General features: G+C 33.6%; 1 protein-coding gene across 1 annotated transcript; it reads left to right on the plus strand.

Annotated features, from left to right (window-relative positions):
- The first annotated feature begins 4,915 nt into the window (after positions 1–4,915).
- On the plus strand, positions 4,916–8,940 carry LOC108907577. The gene is made up of 2 exons (XM_018711316.1): positions 4,916–5,830; positions 8,433–8,940. Exons 1-2 carry the CDS (start codon positions 5,057–5,059, stop codon positions 8,871–8,873), a joined length of 1,215 nt encoding a protein of 404 aa, XP_018566832.1. The 5' UTR covers positions 4,916–5,056; the 3' UTR covers positions 8,874–8,940.
- The last annotated feature ends 3,826 nt before the right edge of the window (positions 8,941–12,766 follow it).

A 12,766-nucleotide genomic window follows, 5' to 3' on the forward strand; every position in this document is an offset into this window, starting at 1 on the left:
TAATAATTGTATTAACTTTGTGCAAAATGTTTTAACAAGCCTGACTTCTCGAAATCAACTTTCGTTGAAAATAAAAATAAATAAAGCAGAGGTTTGTAGGCACACCGTATTTTATCAAATAAAAAAAGTCGGCACATTAACTACCCGAATATATAAAATACACTGTAACCCACGGTTACAAAACCATTATCTAACAATTTAAAGCGTTTATTCAAATCTACCACCCTCCATATCTCCCGCATTTTTCCGGCAAAGGAGTTAACATAACACATTTTTAAAAAGTTCAAGCTTTAGAAGCAGCTGATTTCCCCAATCGTCTTGAATTTTGCAATTGGTTCCTAAATCGAAGTGCAGCAGAACTTTATTAACAAAGTGCTCTGGACGGATGAATGCTGTTTTACTCGTGCTGGCATTTTAAACAGGTAAAAAACATAAGTATTGCTTTCTCTGAAATAATAAGTGCCTACCTAGGTTACACCAAAGTTTAGATTTACACTAAAGTTTACATTTATTATGTAAACTTTGGTTATACGCAACTGCATATTGAATAATAAATTGAAATGCTAAAACTGTGTGATTTAACATAATAAATTATAAAACGTGAAAACGTTAATAATATTAAAAATGATAAATTGTAATAACCGTACATTCGAAAACAGTCATCCCTATTCATTACATTCAATTTGATGACACGATTTTCCTTTGATAAAAGACCGACAACTTTCTGCTCTACTTTGCATGGAATACGATCCTACTACAGTTCGTATTAGTCTAGGAGCCAGATCAGGTTGCGTGTACTAGCTATAAAACTTTTTACAGCAATTTAAACATTTGATTTGTTGATAACAATTAAACTGACCACTTTCGGGCTTTGCGACCAAGTTTTTTGGATTCAGGAGGTCAAAATACTTTAGAATAAGTTGTTTGCAGCCGTGGCACTCTGACTAAACTGCACGTGCAAATTAGAAGGTTAGTGATCTCGACACAGGTTAGCCTAGGTCGGAAACACCTACAGAGTTGTCATTATTTCTGTAATGAAATTGAAATGGTTATGAAATAAAATTTAAATTATTTGAACTCTTGGAATTTTGTAATATTACATTTTATTTAAAGTGAAACAGAGCTAATTTCTTTGCAGCCACAATAGTCACATTTGGTCAGATAAAAACCCGCACATTACTCGTCGGTTTAGCTTTCAGAGGAGATTCGGGGTCAATGTCTGGGCAGGAGTATATGGCGATCGTTTAATTGGGCCGCATTTTCTACCTGAACATCTGAATGGGCCGCGTTACTTTCAATTTTTAGTAGAAGTTATCACTATGATGTTAATAAAAACTGAATTTTGGCAAGGCATGCTCAGACCCCCTCGAGGTTCTTGCTGGGCAACAATGACAATTTAATATGTTGATTGCATAATTATAAAAAATAATTTATAGCATTTTACATTATTATTGGCTGAGCAAACCGTTTATTTATTGTCTTTATATGAGCGAAAATATATAAATATGGCAACATTGCATCTAGGGCGCCTTGTTCACATCGTAGCCGGCTGTCGTCAGCCGGTCAGTAACAACGAAAAGGGGGTTAAATAATGATTTGATTTTTTTCAGCTTAAATATGCATTTAAATTTTTTTTAATCACGCCATTGTATTATACTCATTTTTCATTGACAGTCACATTATGACTGAATCACCCTGTATACCCATGAAACTTACTTGATGGGATTGGTACCTGGAGTTATACCAAGATATAACCTCTATCCTGAAATATGCAACAGAATATTGTTATCATGCACGGTGATTGTTGGGGTAACAATATGACGTTTAAATATGATGTGTCTATTTTATAATAACGATCAATTTTTCTTTTCGTTTCCAACAATGAATTGACTACCAATTGGATTTTTAATATATTTTTATTTTTATTGCAACTAATTGTTGTCTCATTTCTGTGGTGTGTTTCAAATTAAAAGTTTATATTGAATTTAAATCGAAATACATGTGAGTTATCACGAAAATATAATCCATATAACCGCATTTTTTTCTAAAACAAAACTCATCAAACAAAGGTTCCTTGTTGAAGGTGATGGATTTAGATTCGTAATTCAGATTAACTTGCACTGTCTCTTTCTCTGAACTTTAAAAATCTTATCTGTTAATGTGAATTTGATATGCTATCAATTATTGCGTAAAAAATACGATATTGTCAGTTTATCAGAACATAATAATTATTATATTTATTGTTTTTTCTGCATGCCATTATTTTCTACTTAAAATACAACTTTGGAAAAAAAATTGCGTCTTTTGTTCAACATAAAATTCAGTGACGGTTCTAAGAAAGGAACCTGACGATGGTTTCTTGCATTCGAAATAGATTATTCTCCTCGAAGGGGCTAATTCTACAATTTTTCCCACTTAACTGATTTTCTTATAGTGTACTTAACCCTTCAGAACGGTTGAAAGCTTCAGCCGAGACTCAAGTATCAGCTCCATAAATAGAAAAATTACTGGAAAAGGTATTACAAACTAGCGTTTATGATAGTTTTGTCCATTTGGAGGATAAAAACGACGTATGATGACTGATGACAAAATTAAAGATCTTGACAAGACAGGGTTAAATGAGGAAGGGCATAATTCGTCTAGCTAAGATGAGGAGGAGTATAAAATGACTCCAAGGGACCTAATGCTGCATTTACATCGGTTTTTTTATAAATACATATTAATACACGTCCTAAATCATTAATTGTTTTATTTAATATCTAAGCTTAAAGGTTCTTTAAAGGAGAATTGATACACCTAATAAAAAGATTCATCTTAATTTACTTGTTTAGTAAAGTCTTACCTAAACACAAGTTAGCATCATATTAAAAGAATTGTTAATGAAAAAATTTCATTTGAATAAAAGTTTCTTGCTGTATCGATACATAGAAAACATAATATTTAGGTACATATAACTTATGGTATATCTAACATTTTAGTCACTATCTTTAAATATATTCAACATTATTTGATAATAAGTATTACTGTTTATTTATTGATAATGTAAAAAAGCAAAAAAAAACATTACTGTCAATGTAGGATATGTTCAAAACGCTCGCTGCGAACGTCTTGGCAACATCCATTCTAATTTTAAATAGAAATTTCTAACGTTACTCAACATCTCAGGCGTGACCGATCTCATCGCAAGCGTTATTCGTCTTCTTGAGTCAACGAAGTCGAAGGGTTTAGTTTTGTAGACAATACTTTTGACATATCCCCATAAGAAGAAGTATAATGGTGTCAGATCAGGAGATCGTGCTGGTCATTCCATTGATTCTCGCCTCCCTATCCACTGATTTACAAATATTCGATTGAAGTACTACCGGATATTGATTTGATAATGGGGCGGTGCTCCATCTTGCTGAAACCATAATATCATATTCGCTGGAACTTGTGGCTTTGTTGGATCAGGATATAAGTTTGTCAAAGTTGGCGCGACATTATCTTGGATCAGTGCTAAATAATTATCGCCATTCAAATTGCCATCAATGAAAAAGGGACCTATAATATGATCTCCAATAATTCCTGACCAAACATTAACCTTTTCAGGGTATTGCGTATGTTCTTCTGTAATCCAGTGAGGATTTTCATTAGACCAATAGCAGCAATTTTGGCGATTAGCATGATCATGAAGTGTAAAGGTGCACTCATCAGAAAACAAAACATGTTCTAGTTGGATCACATTATCTAGCATTGCCATCACTTGTTCATAAAAATGCGTTCTTCTATCAAAATCGTCTTCCATGAGCTCCTGAGTTATTGGTTTCAATTTATAGGGATGCATTTTATTTTCTTTTAATAATCGAATAATCGATGAATGGCTAACATCGAACATTGGGGCCGCTTTTCGACTAAAAATATATGGGTTTTGCCCAAACTCAAGCCTAATATCCAATTTGGTATCATCACTTATTGCATTGGCAGCTGCTTTTTTTATCTATCTTATATGACTAAGCTCGCGAAACTGCTTTTCTATTTTACTAATTGTCCCTTGGGATATGGGCGGCTGGAAATCTTTCATGAAATAAGCGAGTAACTTCCATTTCTGCCCGTGTGTTATCTCCATAACCAATCATCTATAGAATTGTTATTTTATGCATTTCTGTTAAATTTTTCTGAAATGCAGTTAACGAAATTCATACGACTATAACACTGTCAACTATTGTCATGCAGGCGGACAACACGTTGCTAAGGCCAGCCGTTTTAAACAAAAGTAAACAAAACTATTTATATATTTTTTTATTTCATGTCAGTAAAAAGGAAAGCTGAAATGGTTTTTGCTTACTTTCTCATTCTCAAGAGCTATATGGGAAATAAGTATTCAGGGTGTTGTAGCGAACTTCTGTAATCAAATAATTTTCTTTTTTTAATGATAATTTTTGCAATAAATCTGAAACAGTTGTACATGAAATGTGTCTACAGGGTGGTGTATTTAAAATAAGAAAGTTGGTATTGACCACTGTTACATGACACACCCTGCATAAAAAGTTTTTGTTGCAAACAATGCGCAACTAAAAATACCAATCGACGTGTCTGATTGTGAGAGTTTTTTCGAACACGCCCCCATTCTTACTGAAATTATTCCATTTGGCTGATACACACTGTATAACATGAGCAGCGGAAGATACAGTTGGATTTTTAAAATGCGGCTGTGGCCAGTTTTCTAGAATTTTTTATCATATTAATGTTAATGTTATCATTTTAACAATTCTGTAAGTACCAGGAGAAACTGAGGTTTTCCGGTATAAATGTAGTTTGACGGTATTTCCTGGACAGACTTAAATAAAAATTGCGTAATATTTGTCAAAACTGATTTCATTTGATGAAATGTTCGTAAAATTAATAGTTATCTGTTTTTTATTCGATAATACGTCATTTAAGGCGGTTCATTCGATTGTTGTACACATATTACGCTTAGTATCTCACCAGTCTCCGAATAATCAGCGCGCATCTCTTAAGATTCGGCCTTGACATTATTTTTACACCAAACTAATGAACTCAAACACCGCCGAAAGAAATGAATAACGTCGTTGCACCGAAAATATACGAGATAGTGAAAAAAGTTGCGAACGGAGACATAGAAAATTATGAAATAATTGTGCAAGACCCTAACAAGAAAGGAGAGGGTTATCTCGGACAGATTTTCTTCATATCCTTACGCGACAAAACCAACGGAAAGCAGTTGAACATTGTGGTGAAACAGGCTTTTACAGAGCAAGCTATACGAGATTTTGGCCCCATAAGGGAAGTTTTCCTCAACGAGATCTACTTCTACACGAAAGTGTGGTCAAAACTCTTGAAATTCCAAGAGACCATACCCAAAGAGTATCGCTTTAGCAACCTAGCAAAGTGTCTGGCTACTACATCCGAAGATAATTCCGTAAAGCTGGTTCTGGAGAATCTGAAATATCAAGGGTTCGTAATGCATGACAAGAAGAAGGTTGTGGAAAAGGAAAAGTTTGAGTTCATTTTCAAGTTATATGGAAGATTCCACGGAATGTCCTTCTCGTACAAAGCCCTGTATCCTGAAGAGTTCTCTGAGCTGGTGAAAGGATTTTACGGCATATTTGAACTGTTTTTTGGGAAAGAGGAGAGCGGGGATTTCCACAAATACACTCATGGGCGGTGCTTAGAACATCTCCAGCCAGGTGTAGAAGATGCAGTTATTGAAAAATACGAGCATTACGTTGATGATGGACAAAGAATATTTATGGACAGTTTGGCCAACGGCAAGTACTCTACTATTATCCACGGTGACTGCTGGAGCAACAACATGATGTTCAAGTATGACGTAAGTTATTTAATCACTGTTAAATATGACAATAATTATACATTTAACAAAATAATTACACAGCACCACAAAAATGAAGTAGGCTAGGCTGTTAACTAGACGAGTATAGTATTTTGACTTGCTAAATCCAATCACCAAGAAATTCTCCCCAGAAAGCGATTTCCGAGATTTCAGTGACTAGAAAAATATTGAAATTCATGATCTTATTGAAGCGGAATCTGTTTTGGTGTAGGTGTTTTATATAGTATCGCTAATTTTTGCTTTAATGGCTCCAAAATGATATAACAAAACATAATTTCACTATGCGCGCGCTTCAAAACATATGCTAAACTTATTATTAAACAAATCAAAAACACAATTCAAAAACTATTCATTTTAGAGAAAAATTGAAGTAAAAAGATTCGTAATTAAATATTGCACAAGACATACCTATTTTCAAATAAGAAAATACAACATAATTATTGCAAATATAGCAAAAACAACAAAAAAAATGGAAAGAAATACAATACTTTTGCGATTTTTTTAAAAGTACTTATATTATAGGTAGGATCTACTTACCTGGCCAAAAAAATCTTTTTGATATAATAAAACATCACGCCAATTTTCGTTAAAATCGGTCCGATAGTTTTCGAGTAATAATTTTGCAATCCAGATTTTTGAAAAAAAATTTAAATTTTTGTAATTTTAACTGAGCCTAAATTAAGACTTCTAGATACTTGAAAATTTTTTCACATAAAAAACGGCACTCAAACTTTAAAATGCGTCCAGAAAAGTTGAAATCCGTTAATTAGGAAAGCCGTGGTAATTGTTTAAAGATATGTATGGCGTAATTTTTGCGATTATAAACAAATAGAATAACTTTATAAATTCATTATAATTCTTTTTAATTATGCTTTTACAGTTCTCGGAAACACGCATCTTTAAAAAAAAAACGTGGTGATTCGTTAATTGGTTCCAGAGTTATAGTCGATCAAAGTTGACCGGCATATGTGGCGCAACTAGTAGGTCTGGAGGGCTGTTTTTTAAAAAAATTCCTTTGTCATTCCGAGTACATTCCGGGAGTGAATTTGCAAAACTTGCGCCCTTGTGCAACCCATTATAACTATTGGACCGAGCATGAAATTCACGAAAAATGGGGAGGTAGTGGTGGGTGGAGTCGAGAGCTCGCCTACTACGGCCTACTCGAAATTGAAATCGCGCGTTCAAAATAGCGGCGCGCTTCAAAATTTTGATTATGTCGGCTTCTAGTGTTCCGATTGTGATGTTTTTTTTAAAATCCATGTCTCGCAAGCTGAAAAGTCCAAATATCGCATTTTCAAATGCGAATTATTGTTAATTATCGACCTATTAATGTATTGAGAATAATTACTTCTTTTTAATTTGTTTTACTTTTCTCGTATTTTTCTTTATTCTATTAACGAATATTACTCAAATTTATATAGTTTTCATCTGTGCATTGTATTCAATTTGTTTAAACATTCAAAATTTGTTCAAACTATAAATATATAAATAAATTTTTAAAATCAAATTATCTTAGAAAAAAAGCATTACGCTACATTTTTATTGAATATAAATTTATTTTAAATACAAAGAGGTATTTAAAATTAAAAATAAATTTAAAAATTTATTTATATAATTATTGTTATTAATGTAAAATGAATAGTTTTTTAACTATGTTGAAAAAAAGAGAATAAAAAATTTTTTCCATTTTTTCATTATTTGTTTAATAATAAGTTTAGCACACATTTTGAAGCGCGTGCATAGTGAAATTATGTTTTGTTATATCATTTTCAAGCCATTAAAGCGATACTATATAAAACATCCATATATGGGTGATTTGAAACAGAACCGGCCTGGTCTAAGTAGGATGTTGTACGTATGTCATGACAGTTATTTGATATTTGGACATGGGCAATACCAAGAAACAATAAGACTACTCGCTGAAGATTTATCGCTAATGCCAGTTTTGCAAGAGTATTCTGATGAAGATAACTAATAAAAAATACGAGGTATCCATTAGAGCGTTATTAATGATTAAACGTCTTAAACTATAGAGTACATCTATGGCTTATTTGAGATATTTCAAAAAATCATGATGAGTAGAACCAAACTGATGTCAGACTCAGTTTTGAAGATCAAATTACATGGTTTAGTCCGTTGCGCATGACTATTTTCATTTATGGTTTAGTGTAACTTCAACAGTTTTGAAAACTATTATCTTAGAAACCGCTCAATTTTGAGGGTTATGGTTATTGACTTTTTTCATTGTTAAACCAGATACTACAACTTCGTACACCTTTCAAACTTGGACGTTGTATGTTATGGGCTCAAAGTCCCATAAGAGTTAGGCACCCTTCTTCTACTGCATAAATTATAGCGGGCAAGATTTGGATTTATCGATAGTTTGTTATTAGCTAATTGCAAAAGTCTAGACGTAAAAGATGATCTTGTAGCAGTGCAAGAATCTTTTTACAAATGAAACGAATACAGCACGTATACCCAATTATAATCTTCTACCAAAATCAAAATTATCTCGTCTGCATCAACCTGTTTCTTTCACAATCATGTAAATCTTTGGCTGCTATACATATATTTGTTTTAGGATGCTGGGAAGCTCATCGACGTAAGGTTCTTGGACTTCCAACTTGTGAGACTGGGATCTCCAGTCTGCGATCTCTCTTACTGCTTGTACTCTGGTGGTAAGAAGGAAATCTTCGACAACTTGGACCACTTGCTGCAAATTTACCATGACAGCTTTTCGGAAAGTATCAGGGCTTATGGTTGTGATCCAGACGAACTATACCCTTTGGAAGCTTTAAAAGATGACTGGAAGGTACATTGTCAGTTGGGATTTACTATGGGTATCTCAATTTGGAGAGGAAAGCTCGTGTATGATGAAGAGATCGTTGATTTTGCAGACATCGTAACGGAAGGGGAAAAAGGCATGGAAAAGTTCAATGACGCAAAGTGCGATGAAAAAACTTACAGGGAAAGGTCTAGAGACATACTTTTACATCTGTACGAAAAGGATTACTTAGTTTAATAGAAGTTTTGTGTATTGGGAAAGTTAAAATTTTAATTATCTCCTGCAAGGAGCTGTTTTTACGTTAGGTATATTTATCTACATTGTTAAGTTTCTTTGTTAAATAAGGATTAATAAAAATGTAAAACAAATATAGGTAATTAATACGATTAGTTTACAGTTACAGTATAGTATGGGATAATTCAAACCTGATTTTCAGCTTTTTCCTCTTCACTAAGAACTTTAACTGTTTTTCGAGTTATTTGTTTTTAATTTTTGTGGACTTAGATTAATTGCTTCAAGCCTACCATTAGAGTTTTTTGAAAAATCTCAGAGGTATACTCACTGAAAGCAATGGCCTTGGAAGGTTCATCACCAACAGGAGGTCTTACGTAGATGAAGTCGTTAAAATAACTCATATATTTTAAGTTATATTTAGATATCCACATTTTAGACAAAGATATCTTCGTTATCGAATACATTGTTAACAATACACACCTCTGATAAACACGTCGTGATAAGTGTGGCACCAGTCAGTCTTTAAAGATATGATGTGATACTGTTTTTGCGTAAGATGACAAACGAAATTAAATAAAAATAGAAAACACCGAAATATATGTGACAGTTTAAAGAAAGACGGACGTTGAGGTCTTAGATTAGATATTCTTCTTCTCGTTATTAATTTTAGACATAAATGATAGAAAGTAGTTACACTTTGTAGTGAAAACTGCTTCTGGTGAGATTAGGGAGTTGTACCTCATCGAAAGGTATTTCCTGAATGAAGTTTACTTCTACAAGTATATAAAGAAATGAACAATATTTTTAAAAATTCCAGGAGAAGGTTTCTTCATGGTGTCAGTTTATTTATCTGTCAGAGTTTTTGCAGCAGTCACTGAAGAGAATTTGGAAACATTGGTACTTGTGGATCTTGATTACTAAAGTTTTGTAAACCAAGATAAAGAAAAGCCTTTGTAATGAGAACAGTTGCAGTATATGGTTGATCCCATACGATATCCTTCACAAATTAAGCCTTTGAAATTATCTGAAATGTCCAGGTCAATCGGTGATGGCGGACTTTCAGAAAGTTTCAAAGCATTTGGTTGTGGTCCAGATGTAATCTGCTCCCTACAAGTATATGATTGGAAAATGCAATGTACTACAATCTACAGATCTTCAAAAAAATGTTCAATCAGTTATATTTCAATGAAATTTGTATACGGGATTTTTGGAGTAGTTGATTCAGTAGTAGTAGTAGTAGTTTTTTTTGTGTCATATTTTTCTTGATTTGAAGAGTCGGAAGTGTTTCTAACGTCACTTTGTTTGCTTTAAAAAAATAGCCTTGTTGCATATTTCCAAAATGGGAAATTCATTTTTCAAAAATAATACAAAAACGTTGTTTGTTTGTGCTTTTGAGAACTAATGTTAACAGAATGTAAAAATATGTTTGTCTTAGCTTAGCACGAAGGATCTTTCTGGAGGAGGAAATATTCGGTGACATGCACCAGTGGCTCTAAATCTGTTACGACAGTCTTTCACTAAACTTAAAGGATATGGATGAGATCCAAGCGAACTATGGTTCTCTATGGTTGCTATGAGTTTGTTGGTTTGGAGAGGAAAACGATGATGAGGTCGTTGAATCTACCCACGTCACACTGGAATACGATCAAGATATGCAAATGTTTAAGGACGCTGAGTACGATGAGAAGATTTAGAAGAAAAGGAGGACAAGGGACATGATTTTATATCTAAGGAAAATAATTATTTAATATTACTAAAGCTAAATATATTAGCAAGATTAATGTTGTAACAAGCAATCTTAAAACTGTAAAGTGTATTGTCATTTCTTGCTATGAGTTGTTTTATGCTGGACGAATGTATTTACATTGTAAATATTCTTCGTTAAATGCAATTCATAAACAACTTAACAAAAAATAATGTATTCCACATTGAGTGTTATTTATAATGTTACATATGCAATGTAAAATGCTTAGAACTGAGTTTAGATCATGTATATAGTTATTTAAACATTATTTGATAGTCAGCGAGTCCTTATAAAGGGTGTCACGTGTATAATCTATAAAAATTAAACTACAGCTTCGTAACGATATTTGTAATATACAAGTCTTATACGAAAAATTTCTATTTTTGCATTTTTTTGTAAATTAAAGTTCAATTATGGATCAAAATATTTTTTCTGGAACGGTCCTGTTCGTGTGCTGTACGATGAGCTACGTGCTGTAGACCAGTCGCGTAAATAAATCGTCGTTAAAAGATAGAACGATACTTCTCAATTTTTGGGGAAATTTTCAATGCAAAAGTACAAATTAAGAAAAATAGATATTTAAAAAAAACTGATATTTTATTATTACAATAATTAATAGTAATTACTATCTTAAATGCATCGTTGTTACCGCAAGAGTTCGCAAACAAAACCACGTCCGTAAGCATCTGTAGTTGCTAACTGTGTGCACTAAACAAACTCCATTAAAATATGGAACAAAATGAAACTTACCATTTATGCAAACCATTTGCAAAAACGCATTCGTTGATCACAATCCGCGGGTAAAATCTGTTGAACTGGTTGCAGATGATAGGGGTGCAACAACTAGCGCCTTAAGATGCAATGTACGGTACGAGATGAGGTTTTTACTTGCTGTGTGAGTCGCCGAGTACTAATTGTGGGGTCTGCCTCAAGATTTTCCAACACTGCATCTTCAACATTAAGGGTTTACTTGCTGACCACGTCCTTATCCTCGAGAAATAACACCTCACGTATCTCGCAGTCGCTGAACGCACTGTAGGGTTGTATTTGTACATGGGGGGTGACGTTGTGGCCATCGTTCCCGGTACAACCTAGTCGCCGCGAGCGCATTTTCTCCGGCTGCACCATACGCTAACACCATATCGACACGTTCGGAAATAGTAAATGCATTGTTTTATCGGTTCATTGTAAAACTAGTTTGTGCACAATCCAAAAAATTAAGCAAAGTAGGAAGTAAGAATCTCGTTTTTAACACTGATGGATCGATGGACGATGCTTAATATTTAATAATTAAGTGAATAATGAATTGAATACAAATACAAAATCAGTTAACTGCACAATTTTTTTGACAATCTAACATAACCTTTTACTATTACTAGTATTAGATTGTACCGACTTAAATTATAAGGTGGCATCTCGGGTCGCATAAAAACATTTCCAAAGTTTTTAATAAATAACACAGGATCGGACTTCATTTTCGTTGAATAAATTTACAAAAAAAAAACGCGAAGATAGAACTTTTTCGTATAAGAGTTTTCTATTACAAATATCATCAGGCAGCTGTAGTTTAATTTTTATAAAAACACGCCACACCCTGTACGTATATGTAGTATATTGTAGCAATTTCTCCAACAGTTTTTTCAGGAAAACTGAAGAACACTTTTCTGGTGGGTAGTTGCTGGCGTAACAGTTCTTTTCAAGATAGTTACCGAGTACTTACATTATTTGTTGAATTGTTGACGCTGTTTCTTTAATCAAGTCTGTTTTTGCTCTTTATTTGATTATATCGAAAATGGCAACTTTAATTCCTGTGAAAATGGGGTATTCTCTCATCTGTAAATGTATAATATGTATTTCATTACAACTAACTTTTGTTTTATTCACTCACAATAAAGATCACACTCTAAATATAAACATTTCTGTGATATTCTTGTTGGTACACATGTTGCAAGTGATCCATTTTTAAGTACAACGTCAATAGCGCCAGCCTGACGCCGGCGCCACCCCGGACGCACCAGGGTTCCCGGAAGACGACCCCGGCAGATTGGCGCCAAGGACCAGGTACTTCTGTCAACGACTCCGCACCACGAGGACCGACTCTCCAGCAAACACTCGAACAGGCAACACGTCTTTTTTTCACAAGCTTAGTTTT

Source organism: Anoplophora glabripennis, unplaced genomic scaffold, assembly GCF_000390285.2.
Source record: "Anoplophora glabripennis isolate ALB-LARVAE unplaced genomic scaffold, Agla_2.0 scaffold276, whole genome shotgun sequence".
NCBI classification, from domain to species: domain Eukaryota; kingdom Metazoa; phylum Arthropoda; class Insecta; order Coleoptera; family Cerambycidae; genus Anoplophora; species Anoplophora glabripennis.

Coding starts and splice junctions, on each gene's coding strand:
- LOC108907577 (XM_018711316.1), top strand. CDS start 5,057: ATGAATAACGTCGTTGCACCGAAAATATACGAGATAGTGAAAAAAGTT. Junction 5,831..8,432: donor ACATGATGTTCAAGTATGAC/GTAAGTTATTTA, acceptor TATTTGTTTTAG/GATGCTGGGAAGCTCATCGA.